Raw genomic sequence first — 13,539 nt, 5'->3', positions numbered from 1 at the left:
TTGAGCTTATACATTTTCAATATCGAATCTAACATTGTCCAAATTGACTTCAAGACACCTAAATTATAATGATTTCAGCCTAGGCTTTGGCAACAATTTTCTTAACCTTCGGATAATCGAACCAAAACTATTCAAATTGAAATGATCCCTTCCTACGAGACAATGACCCAAGGTAATCAAGCATGATCAAAAGCAATACGAGTTAATTAAAACCGAATTAATCAAAACATAATCAAGTAATGTAATTAGAGCTCTGATAGTTATTACATCATATGAAAGGAACAAACATATAAGACCAATATAAGCAATAAACTTAATAGAAGTAGATATACACCCAAGAGAAGTTAAAATTACTAAATTCCACCCAAGAGAAGTCCTCAGTATTCATTCAAATCAAGGCTAAGCCTATGTAGGCAAGCCTGAGATTTTCTCAATGTTAGATGTGCCTCAATAAGAACAAGAATGTCAAGAAAAAAATATATTAATATGATTTAAGAGAGAAGACCACCCTTCCTTCTTGGCAATCCCACAATAGTTCCAAGAGAGAATATGCATTAGGAAACCATATCATTAGTAACTTTGTTCATGAGAGCAACAATTGAATCATGTTGTCTTTAAAATCCGACATCCCAACATCAGGCCTTTAAGACTTTTTAGTTTTAGCTTTAGATTTAAATAGAGCAATTACATTAACCGTGAAGGAAGGTTGTCCTACCTTCCTTTCCTTAAAAGAAGCACCAGAAATAATCAAAACAAGCTTGGGATTCTTGAGTTCCAGGGGATGTCAATCACTTCAACATGGGCATGACTTTGGGCGTTCTCAGCTGCTTTGTCCACAAAATTGATGAGGGTATGCATAAATATTGCTAAATTTTTTTCTATCATTAAACATCTTTCTCTTTTTTTTGACTAGATTGTATATTAGATCATACTTAGATAGTTAAAAGAGACTCATGGTGTATCAATATTCTCAAATTTTGAATCCTAGCAACACTAATTTAATTGTCGCCGTAAATTTTCACTTCTATCTAATAGAAACCTAAGTCTAATTACATGCATATAATTAGACAAAACAATATAGCCTAATGGTACATTGGCAATAGTTGAATCCTACCGACCAGCCTATAATAGAAGTCATGTGTTTAATTTTTATATAAATATTGAGATTTGATATTTGATAAATTTTCACTAAGGCATTATCCGCCTATAGTAATGCTATTGCATACATGAGGTTTTAACGAATGGCTCTTTTATATTTTATTTACCTAAATTATTCTCACCTCAAACTTAATATTAAAATGGGTCAGTAACACTATAGTCTTAAGTAAAATACTGACGAGTTCCACATTTTATCTTTAGATAGAAACACTACAAGTTTATTTTATAAAATATTTAACTATTTAGTATTTTATGTTTAGAAAATGATGAAGAGTTAGAGCGTTTTATTTTAAAAAAATGAAAAAAAAATTTAAGTAAATTTGGAGGAGCTTTTTCATTTCTTCGCAACGACATATTTTATAGCTGCAATGGATAATCGAGCATAAAGTAATGGCGTTACAATTTTTTTTCCTTTATATTTTTATCTGTATCTTTCTTATTTATTATTTTTAATAATAAAAACTTAATTTTTCAGCTTTTATATGTATCCTCTTTTTCTAGTATCGCTAAATTATTCGGTATTTTTTCTTTAAATAAAAACACACACTATATTAGTATTTTACTTTAAAAAACACTAATATGATTAGTATTTTAATTTTGGCAGGATAAAATGCTTCATAGTTTAATGTTTTATTTAGGGCTATAATAAAATAGGCCTCTTTTGATATTAACTTTGAGGTGTAAATTATTTCGGTAAATAAAATTAAAAATACGTTAAAATCTCTTGCATACATAGTAGTTGAGTTGGGCCTATAAATAAAGACACTTAAAATAGCCCTCAATTCTCACGCAGCTTTGCACCGGTACCACGTGTCGCATCCTGCTCTTGTTATTTCGGATGCATTCTTGGGGACTCGAATTTTGACCCAGCGCGGTCCCTTCATCCGTCTGTCTTTAGTCCCTTTCCCAAAAAGGAACCCTAGAATTTAACTCAATCGACGTCGTCTCATTCTTCCACGTTTCGATCTCGTCGGAGGCGTTGATGGAGATGGAAGAGCCCGCCGTCCGGTCGAGAAACCCTAGACGAGCCCGCCTCGCCCGCCGCGACCTCAACTCTCAGGTCTCATATTTCTTCCAGCCCAATTCCAAGGTTTCTGAATCTTTTTCGCGATTTCTTTGCTTCTTGTTCTTGGATGTTACTCTCTATGTTTGTATTTTGAATTATTTTGCGAAAATTTTGCATCTTTCTTTATCTCTGTCTCTTTGTTAGTCAAAGTAGATTGAAAGTTGTAGTTTTTTTTTTTAAAAAAAAAAAAAAAAGAAAAATAAGATCTTTATGGGTTTTTGTTAGAATATGGCCGGGAATAGCTCCATGGATGGAGCTGGTACTTTGGAGGAGATGGAGAACGATGAGATGGATGGATATAACTCCACAGAGGGTGGCTACGATGGGGTCCCTGAGGTGGGGATGGTGTTCAAGACCCACCAAGATGTCTCCAGATTCTACAAACGATATGCTCGTCGTGTAGGATTTGGCGTCTCAGTGAGAAGGTCTTCTTTTACTAAAGAAGGGGTCTGTTTGTACCTAGAATTGATGTGCTGCAAGGGTGGCCGGAGACGGTCTGAACCTAAATTCAGGAAGAGGACTTCAGCCACTACGAATTGCCTGGCAAAGATTAGGGTCAAGTTATGGGGTGATGGATTGCTGCATTTGGAGCTGGCTAGTCTTGATCACAACCATCCGGTCAGCCCATCAATGGCAAGGTTTCTAAGCTGCTATAAGCAGCTCTCAGGTGCAGCTAAACGGCGGTTGCGGGCTAACAGTGGCAGTATGTTGCCGCCAGAAGAGCCAAGTAGAATGCCAGTTGATAGATTAGGGGCGCTTGAAGAGCTACTCTTTGGGGAGAGCGAGCATAGGAGTTTTGTGGAAAGAGGTCGATTGAAGTTTGGAGAAGGAGATGCTGAAGCTCTCCGTCTATTCTTTACTCGGATGCAGGCAAAGAACTCGAATTTCTTCAATGTTGTAGATCTGGATGCGGAAGGATGTGTGAGGAATGTGTTCTGGGCTGATGCAAGGTCAAGAGCGGCATATGAGTACTATAATGATGTTGTTGCACTTGATACAAGCTATGTGGTCAGTAAACATGAGATGCCTCTTGTTACCTTTGTTGGAGTGAACCATCATGGTCAGTCAGTGTTGTTGGGTTGTAGTCTGCTCTCAGATGAGACAGCGGAAACCTATGTATGGTTGTTCAAGGCATGGATAGCGTGTATGTCAGGGCATCTTCCGAAGGCCCTCATCACTGACCAATGTAAGGGCATACAGAGTGCAATATCTGAGGTGCTTCCAGGTGTTCATCATCGGTTTTGCCTGTTTCAGATAATGAAAAGGGCTAGCGAAAGATTAGGAGGTATGGCAGAGTACAGAGTGATTAGCAAGGCATTACAGAAGGCTGTATATGATTCATTACAGATATATGAATTTGAAGATGAGTGGAGGAGGATGATTGAGATATATGGACTTCAGGGGAATGAGTGGCTAAGATCACTATATGAATGCCGGTATTCTTGGGTACCTGTTTTCCTAAAAGACGCATTCTGGGCAGGAATGTCTGCTACCCAGCGTAGTGACACAGTTAGTGCTTTTTTTGATGGTTATGTGGACGCAAAGACAATTTTGAAGCAATTTCTCAGTAAATATGAGATGACTCTACAGAGTAAATATGAGAAGGAAGCGCAAGCAGACTTTGAGACATTCCATAAGAGACGACCAGCTGTCTCCAAATTTTATATGGAAGAGCAGTTGTCCAAAGTATATACTCTTAATATGTTCAAGAAATTCCAGGATGAGATCGAAGCCATAATGTATTGCCATGCATCAGCAATTAATGTTGATGGACCCACCTCTAGTTTTGATGTCAAGGAATGCATTTTTCTTGAAGATTGTAAGAGGACCACGAATAAAATTTATGCAGTCACATACAACATGGAAGAAAAAAATGTTGATTGTGTTTGTGGATCTTTCCAATTTAGAGGCATACTGTGTAGGCATGCACTATCTGTGTTTAAAATGCAACAAGTGCATGAAATTCCATCACAATATATTCTCGATAGATGGAAAAAGGAATTTAAACAGCTTCATGTGACCGCTCGTTCTTCAGATGATGTTGTTGCTAATAACCGAGTGGATCGATATGATTATTTGTCAATGCGATGCCTTCAGCTTGTTGAGGTAGGTGTCTTGTCTGATAAGTATCAACTTGCTTTGAAGTTGATAAGGGAGGTGGAGAAGTTTCTTCTTAGTGACAACACACACGATGATACACAGCCAAAGATTAAGTCGTGCATTCCAAAAGCAAATAGAAACAATAATCAAAATCTGGGAATGTTGGTGGCTTCTGAAAATGGAAATGAGTTAAGAAAACATGGTCGACCACTACAAGAGAAGGAATATCAGGTAGAGATATTCCTTCAGAAATTGATACTCAATAATGTATATATCATAGCACTAGTCGAACTTTTTCTTATTATCAAAATATGGTATTCTTTTTTCTGTGAACAGGCTTCTCTTCAAATACTGGCTTCTTCAGGAGCACAAGCTTCTACAGGAATACTGAAGGTCTTTTTCCAATCTTTGAGTTTTAAAGTTTTCCAAGTTCAACTTATTTATTATTGATGATACCATGCATTAATCTGATGGTTTATCTTACAAACATTGAAGTACAATAGCTCTAGAAAGTGTGCAGTCAATATTTTTTGAAATATTGCTCGTGTTTCATTGTAATGCATTTATTGTAGGATGGAGCAAATTCAAATATCACAGCACCTGGTAGCTATTTTGGTCTACCTACAAATCACCAACAGTATAATGGTAATCAATCAGCCACGAGACCAAGCATTGTTTATATGTTTCCGGTATGTAACTTTTGTATGATGTTCTGTAAGTTTATTAGGACTTCTTCCAGTTCCTTTTAATCTTAGATTTTGCAAGTCTTATAGTTATTCAATGAGTGTAATTTATTTAAAAGGTACTCTGCCTATGTTGATATCTAAGGATATTTATCACATGCAAAGAAGGGTGGATATATGACCACTGTTGTTGGGAAGAAATAACTGGGCATGGAATAGAAAATCTTTTGATATCAATTTTAATTGTGACAAAGTCATCAACCTGATTATGCTCTATACATATGAAATTAGTGCTTAATCCACTTACTCTTAATACAGGGTGGATTTGACCCACAAACATTTGGAAGTGGACCAATGATGCCATGGATATATCAACAGATGTTCCAGGTACGGGTTATTAATTTCCGTCTCAGTGGTAACTTTCATGTAGTGTCACATTTTATGAAATGATTGGAGTCTGTGCAGGCAGCTCAGAAGCCAAAAGAAACTCCTAGTGCAAGTGCAGGGCAGCCAACAAGAAAACGAAGGATATATCGTGGTCACAAGCCCATGGAAGCAACCCAAGAATCTACTGAACCTCCTGGACCAACAGCTGGCTAGAAGAGAGGAGGCATCATTGCATCGAGTCCCTTTTTCCTTTGAGTTTCCCTTCAGGTACAGAATCTATGAGATGCATGACTTAATCAAGCATTTTGCCTTTTTGTGGCACAAAATGCACTAATTCACCTATGGGTATGATTGTCAGGTCGGTTTTGCAGCAATTTAAGAGTATTGTTCAGAAGACTAGCTAGTGTTAACTTTAAAGGATAGCAGTAAGTTTGTCACAGGACCTCGCCTTTTGTTTCCAACATCTTGTGAGTGGTCTGGAAGTTTAATCTTCAAACTATATATGCATCCATACAGTATCCTGACAAATGAAAGATTGGGTGGTAATATCTTTAATGATAGGAAGTTTGTCAAGGAAATATGTAATCCATGATTTGCTCCGCTCCCAAATGATAAGCTGTCTGGTAGCATCTATTATCAGATATTTTGATCAGTTCATAACAGTCCTAAGTATTCTTCAGGTGAAAAAAAAAGACAGAAAAAAATCACCGGTGAGTCTTCCTAGATGGCAAAATTTTATGAGCGGAGAGCTTGCACCTGCTAGCAATGTGCCGCGACTGCTGGAAGTAGCTTAATCTGTATTTTTCCGGAAGGCTGCTTGCATTGTAAATATCTTGCTTTTTTCAACTGTAATTTCATGAAGATGACAAACATACTTGGGCTTTGTATTGTAGCTAACTTGCCATTTGTAAAAGTTCTGTAAATTCTGGCTTCATCAGTTAATGTACTATGTCAAATTTCCTGTTTCCTCATAAATGAGGATCCATTCAGATATATATGTATGTATATGCTGTAAAATTCAATTGTACCTTATGTTGCAGGTTAATTCAAGTAAAGGTTGTACATTTTCTTTTTCTTTTGTGTTGTTTGAGCTGCAGTTTGATTGGGTTTATAAGACTTTCCATTCTATTGGTTGATAAGTTGATTCCTACTCTTCTGTTGCTCTATATCCATTGCAATCAGCGATCAAATATACTATTGTAACTTCTGATTTCATATTCTAATGATGCCAAAGAAACATAATTCGATACCTAGGGAAAGATTTAGTACCAAATACAACTGATTTGTGAATGCCTTTTTTCCACACAAAAAAAAAAAAGAAAAAGGAAAGAATGTAGTTGTCGGTCACACTTTTGCCTTAACAGAGGATAAAATTTAGAGTTTTGTTAATCAAAATGGGGCACTCACGCAAACTTATTTATATGAATAGCCCATTTCTTAAACTTAATACTAATTGCTAAATAGGGTTAGCTTTTCAACATGTCAATTGTTAATTGAAAAATGCTAAACTTATTGGTATTTTACAGTCATAAACCATTGAAAATTTCAGCACTTTATTTTAAACGTAAAATATTGAACTTAATAACATTTTATTTATGTTAAAAATATATAAGAAGATCATTTATTGATTTGTATTTATCTGCTAATTAGATAAACTAGAGAGATTCATCATGTTACAATATGATAACTAGAAAAAATATTGAATTTATATTTAGACAATATAAATATAAATCAAATCTTCTCTTTTCACTCTCTCACATCTTCTCAAATTTGTATATACGTACATCTCATATATAGCATTGATGTAATCACCTTTATATTTAAGATAAAAATGTCCAGCTTCTCAGGATTTTATATCTAACATAAAATGTTGAACATGCTTAAATTAAAAGTTTAGCATTTTTCTCAAGATGTATCAAAAATAAACTGCTTTCAAATAATAAGTTTAGAAGATAGACCAGTTAAATATAATTGTTCAAGACCATAAGCAAGAAATTGCTTAGAATACATTATTTTACTGTTTTGGCTTTTGGCTGCTTAAAATCTGTTATATGAACCTCATATTCTGGCAATTGAGTGCAGCAAATTCTATTGCCTCATGGAAAGAATAAGAGCAGAACAAAATTAACAAGTTTAACTAAAGTTCTAGTAATTAACTAGTAGGATGAATGTTACACTTCATCAATTGCCTCCACCAATTTTAAATAATGGGAGAACTAAATCCATCTAAGAATACAGAGATTTTTGCAGATGCTGTTATCTTTTTACACCACACCAATTAGATAAAGAAGTAGCAATCTTCACATTGAACTTAAGGAACTTACAGAATATTGTCTCTGTTACCAGCATCAATAAGAGAGCAACAAAAGTACAATAGGAATGTCTAGTTCTTTACATTCCCAAAGAACTTTGAAAGTGGCACTGGCCCTCCGGCTTCCTCACTATCACTGTTCTGATGTTTCGTCCTTGACCTGCGTTTCTTTTCCTTCTTTGTTCGCTTCGACCTTGACCTAGATCTGGACCTCCTGGACTCCCTTTCCTCATCGTCGCTGCTTGAATATTCAGATGAACTAGATGAACTCGACTCCGATGACCTCTTATGCTGCCACATGCAATACATAAATTAACAATCAAGTTAAAGTGCAGTTAATCCCAACCAGTGAAAACTGAAAATCCATAGCGAGATGTTAAAGACTTTTAGTTGATAAAAACAAGAAAAAACAAATCCATAAAAAAGGCAAAGAAAAGACCAACCTTGCCTATATTAAATACTACAAAATCTACTCATGAATGATAAAAAAAATGCACTTGTGCATATTGAGATGCATAAATGTCTATACAAATACAAATATTTATTCTCTCAGTAGTCAAAGTAGCAGGTTCTACTAACCAAAGCATTCCAATGCTCCTGACACCATAAAATAGTGAACAAGAAATTGATATCTGATGTAGTATAGATGCATAGGCATTAAGCATAGCAAAATTAACATAGGACAAGGATCAGAACACACCTTTCTTTTTCTCCTACTTCTCTTCAGGTCTTTATCCTTTCTTTCTACAATGACACATTTTATGGTCAGCAAAGCATCAAGTTGGATCACAAGAAGCAAAAGATTCCTAAAGAACTTGCTAAAAAATCCAAATATTAACCCAATAGGTTTCTATCACCGAAGAGAGGAACATTTAATGCAATGCCATCCAGTATTTCGAATGTCAAAACTACAAGACAGACTATCCAAATAGAATAGAATTTGCCAGTTCAGTAACTTCCTGTCTACCTTTCTTGGTGCACGACTTGACTCCTGAGTAGTTTTTACCAAGGGAAAGCTTCTCAGCTCTTTCGGCATCCAGCTGAGCTCTGTATTCTCTCATCATTTTGTCTTTGTCAGCCTCCAGCTCACCTCGTTTTAGTTCATCTTCCTAGACATAAAGAGGATAAAAGAGCCAGGTCCCATAAATTGTCCAATGTCTAATCTTATGAAAAGAGAAAAATATATATATGAGATTTGCTGTTCAAATTTACCCTTATAAGCAATAGTAGCTATCTTAGATTTTTTAAGTCTAATCATCACAAATTTTTCAGAGTCAATCTATCATGCATTGCATATAAGAGTTCAATTGATAGAACAGAGACAAGGCAAAGAAACCTTGAAGACAGCTGCCTTCTAAAGTCGGTTAGACACTGGAACTGCAGAAGCACATTAGAGCACAAAGTTGCCTAATACAACGTAATAACCAAAGGTCAAAGTTCATGACTGCCTCCACTAAACTATGACCTGAGCTTTCACCAATAGGTGAGAAACTTGAATCAGGAATTACTATCCAACATCCTTCAAAAACAGATGCTCAGCAACCCAAATCAAGAAAAATTGGTTGTTCTTAATGCAGGCCAGTAGATGTCAGTATCAAAATGTTGTTTAACATTACATGACTAAAAGATTAATCATAAATACTGACAGATCTTAATATGACTGTATGTACAAAATGAGCCACCGGTCCTTCAATGGCAGATGCTCAGCAACCCAAATCAAGAAAAGTTGGTTGTTCTTAATGCAGGCCAGTAGATGTCAGTATCAAAATGTTGTTTAACATTACATGACTAAAAGATTCATCATAAATACTGACAGATCTTAATATGACTGTATGTACAAAATGAGCCACCGGCAACAAGGGATTAGCATCCTGTCAAGTATCAACTACCAACCCACATGACAAACTACTTGGCCTTAATTCACCATTCAACCCTTCTTCCCAACAATGTCAGATTGGAAAATGAGAAGGCCCCAAAATGTTGACAAATTATAACCAGTTGCCAGCCTGATCCTCTAAAGATTGGTGCAATTTCTTTGCCAAAGCAAAATTAACCAATAAGGGATTTGTCATAAAATCTATAAAAGGCCAGGGCAAGTAAAATAATTTACCTCTGGCTGCAGATTAGAATCATGCAACCTAGGAGTGACCCCTGGAGAAGTCCTCTAGAGATGGAATAGTCTAGACACAGGAAGAAAGATGACAATTTCTTTAGAGAATTATGTTCATCTCTGATGTACAATTAAGCCAAAGAGTAAGAGACAATAAGATTAATTCAAAACCCACAATGACAAATTAAACTATGATTACCACAAAATAAGACAGTTCAAGATCAAAATCCTAAGAAAACAAGTTCCTTTATGAGTACATAAAGCAGGTAAACATTACTTTGACAAAATGATCAAATACAGAAGGTTTTCATATTATTTTTGAAAAAAACATGTCATCTGCTTGATATATTTTTCTAAAAAAAATAACATAAACAAAACAGCATGAGGAAATTAGAATGAAAATACATGTACAAGATAAAAACATAAGTAACGTGAAAGACAAATTTACCCTGCATAGATAAAAGAGAAGATGCGAAGGAACAAAGAAAGAGGGTGGGTTTGTAAAGTACCTTCTGTTTCTTCTTGTACTCTTCCCATGTTATTGTGTGAGATGTTTTTAGGCTGGCCAAACGGGCAGCATGCCACTCTGGTGAATGAAATGAACCATCCATCTGTGATGGTCCTCGTTAGTAAAAATTCAGAAAAAATAGATAGAGATATCTACATAGAGTTTTACTAGATTATACATATCCCATTAGAAGAAAAGTTTGCTTCTTACAGTAAAGTATATAGTCAAAAAGATATTCACATGCCTCGTCACAGAAAGTAAGCATCAGACAATATCACAGTTTATCAAAGTAGGGCTGACTAAATGGTGAGGTTGAAGAGGCAGTGTCAACTATTACAGTAGAAGATCAGTAGGAAAGCTTGCAACACTGGTTCTCAATTCTCTAGAAACTGAAACTACCACACCTTTCCTACAAGGATCACAGAATCAAGTAGCATGTGATTTACAATGTTAAATGACAATGAAATCCTACGTGGCATACTCATGCGCCTCTATTGGCCTCCAAATCACAAAGTTGTTTCTAGCAGGGTATTTGTAATATCTCCAAGAATTCCTCTTCCAGGCAGTTATATAGTTCTAATTTCTTAAGTCCATGCTCCAGCCCTTACCATCTATGATATGATTTTCATTATCTCTGGTGGAACTTTAACAAAGCATGCCACACATGCATCTCTATTTGCCAAACTTTTTTTCTAGAGCATATGTGTGTGCGTGTGTTGTTATCTTTTATATACACTTCTTTCTGTGCAATATCAGTTGCATGTTCCTATTATCTAAATATTTATGAATAAACATGTTACACTTGCCACCTTAAAATCACTGTTTTGAAAGAAAAAAAAAGACCACCTTAGTCCACCATCTATCTACTACTTACACTTGCTAAAACATCTTTTACTACTTCAGGATTTCCTTTTTCTTTCTTTTTCTAAAAAAATAGAAAGAAAATACTATCATCTATATACTATTGAAAATAATGAAAAAGATGGCAGATAGTGCGGAAAACCCCAACAGATTTTCCGTTCTCTAATAAAAGAAACGGAAAATTCAGAAATTGAACAGGCCATATGGAGCCAAGTTATGCCATTATCCATTATACAACCACTAACTTCTGATCCTCAAAAATAGCATTATATTCCCAAACGAAAATTCTGATCCTTAAAAATCTTTACAAAAAATTCATCACACGGCTATAAAAAAAGTAAGCGAAGAAGGTGTAAATATACAAATTTAAGCTTAAGTTGCGACAAGACCAATTAAAAAAATTGTAACTTTACGACAAATGGAAAATAGGCACGAAGGAAGAAAAGATTCAAATAGTATGAAAGGGTACGGACCAGTCCGTCTTCGACCTCATCGGGCCCCGCCGAGGTCGATCCCACCCTCGCCCTCTGCATCGCCTTGTAGGCTTGGTTCTTACCCATTTCGGGGAGATCCCCAGTTGAACAAGACTCTAGAAATCGCAAGGACCGACTCGACGGAGAGCGAGAAGATCTATTAAACCCCTCGCACTTAAACAACCGATCTGAAGAAAGAATTCAAAAAAGAGGAAGTAATCTAGGATACAGGACGGGATGAGAGGAAAAGAGGGGTTTTTTTAGGGTTCTATTAGATGTGAGATTAGAGAGATAGAGATGGGGGTTGGCAAGAAATTGTGGACTGGTGAGAGACCGAACGCAGGGATAGAGGATGCGGGTGCGAATTCTCTCCTGATCATCTTAACTAACCCGATAATCCAACGGCCCACAACACCAGTGCGATTAGACTTTATATATATATATATATATATATATATATATATATATATATATATATATATATATATATATATATATATATATATATATATAGGTTAGGAATATTTACACTGACCCGAATTATCACCCTTTTCCACGTGGCTCTTCTACCATTTATGTCCAAAATCACTTTAACCCTGTACTTCAAAAATTTAATAAAAATAGTTAGTTTTTCTGTTAAATTTAACTGAATAATATTAAAATAACTAAAATACTCATATCGTGTTTGTTAGAGAAGACATAAATTTAATAAAAAATTAATAATTTAATCATTAATATAGGGACTAATTTAAGATTTTTTTTAAAATACGTATAAATACAAGAGAGTAAAATATATTTAACACTTTTTTTTCCGACACATAATATACTATATACGGAAAAATTACAAAGACTAAATAATATACACCCTAGGAAGAAGATAAGAGTATTTTGGCAAACTAATATTTCTCTCTTTTTAAAATATAAAATATAAGAGTAAATATATTATTATATAGCTACTTGTATTTTGTCTTGTACATAATAATTGATGAATAAAAAAGATAATAAAAACCTAATGGAAGCAATATTTGAGATATTTTGAATAGTTCAAGACTTTGTGTCAAAAAAAAGTTTAAAAAAATATAGCATAAAAGTGATAGTTTAAGAGTTATTTCAGTAGATTATTATTGATTGATTGAAGCCAAAATATGGCCCAACAGGCACTATATTTAAAAGGGAACCACTACATCCTAATACGCTTTAAGTAATATTTTGCATAAATCCATTGGTTGGGTCCTGTCAACCCTACAGAGATTATATATTAGGACCCCTAATAGGCATTAGAGATGTTTGTTAAATAAACGGAAATTTGCATTTACACCCTACTTTTTTAATAAAATTATTATTTACACCTTATATTTTTTTTTTATAAATCTGAGTGTTATAATTTATCGAATATATACAGAAAACATCATATATTAAATTTAAATTAATACCGTTTGGACAAATAGAAATACTCCATCAAAATTAAATATATTTCATTATAATGACTAAAATACCTTTAATTCTTTCTTCATCTTCTTCTCTCTCTTTCTTCTTTCTCTCTTCTCTCTTTTGGGCACAATATGATTAGTTCTTCCTCTTTAGTCAAATTATATCTTTTAGAGCACAACATGAGAGTATCTCATAATCTTTCTAGTATAATTAACTTAATCTAAGAATTTAGTTTAGATAACAAATCTAATAATAGAATAATTTCTTCACATATTCGTTAAATTATAGAACTTAATTTATAAATAGTGAAAATATAGAGTGTGAACTAATTTTACTAAATTAGCTAAAACATTTTAAATATTTATTGGGAAGATTGACCAAGGAGGTCGTAGAATCAACTTCGCTCTTAAATAATTATTGTTAAAAAAATTATTTAGTAGTTTAATAGCTT

The 13,539-nt window shown here is 34.5% G+C and overlaps 2 protein-coding genes across 6 annotated transcripts; one reads left to right on the top strand and one right to left on the bottom strand.

Moving 5' to 3' along the window:
* Nucleotides 1–2,056: 2,056 nt before the first annotated feature.
* LOC140772133 (protein FAR1-RELATED SEQUENCE 6-like) lies at nucleotides 2,057–6,468 on the top strand. 5 transcript variants are annotated; one of them, XR_012106250.1, is made up of 8 exons: nucleotides 2,058–2,248; nucleotides 2,450–4,555; nucleotides 4,661–4,717; nucleotides 4,897–5,013; nucleotides 5,326–5,394; nucleotides 5,473–5,661; nucleotides 5,753–5,819; nucleotides 6,075–6,468. XR_012106250.1 is itself a non-coding variant. In XM_073114044.1 (6 exons), exons 1-6 carry the CDS (start codon nucleotides 2,141–2,143, stop codon nucleotides 5,605–5,607), a joined length of 2,592 nt encoding a protein of 863 aa, XP_072970145.1. In that variant the 5' UTR covers nucleotides 2,058–2,140; the 3' UTR covers nucleotides 5,608–5,663. The 5 variants fall into 5 exon arrangements, 1 of the variants encoding a protein (XP_072970145.1); XR_012106251.1 differs by lacking the exon at nucleotides 6,075–6,468 and having other exon boundaries at nucleotides 2,057–2,248; nucleotides 2,450–4,556; nucleotides 4,680–4,717; nucleotides 5,753–5,821; XR_012106249.1 differs by lacking the exon at nucleotides 6,075–6,468 and having other exon boundaries at nucleotides 5,753–5,821.
* A 1,050-nt stretch (nucleotides 6,469–7,518) lies between these two features.
* Nucleotides 7,519–11,985, bottom strand: LOC140772523 (uncharacterized). Its single transcript, XM_073114635.1, has 5 exons — nucleotides 11,658–11,985; nucleotides 10,325–10,426; nucleotides 8,673–8,814; nucleotides 8,406–8,449; nucleotides 7,519–7,996 (listed from the first exon to the last, which is right to left on the bottom strand). The coding sequence occupies exons 1-5, from the start codon at nucleotides 11,742–11,744 to the stop codon at nucleotides 7,778–7,780; spliced, it is 594 nt and encodes a 197-aa protein (XP_072970736.1). The 5' UTR covers nucleotides 11,745–11,985; the 3' UTR covers nucleotides 7,519–7,777.
* Between the last annotated feature and the right edge of the window lie 1,554 nt (nucleotides 11,986–13,539).

Source organism: Typha angustifolia, chromosome 12 (assembly GCF_048772165.1).
Source record: "Typha angustifolia cultivar Huaian chromosome 12, ASM4877216v1, whole genome shotgun sequence".
NCBI lineage: Eukaryota > Viridiplantae > Streptophyta > Magnoliopsida > Poales > Typhaceae > Typha > Typha angustifolia.
Note: the sequence above shows the minus strand (reverse complement) of the source record. Positions and strands in the feature narration are given on the sequence as shown.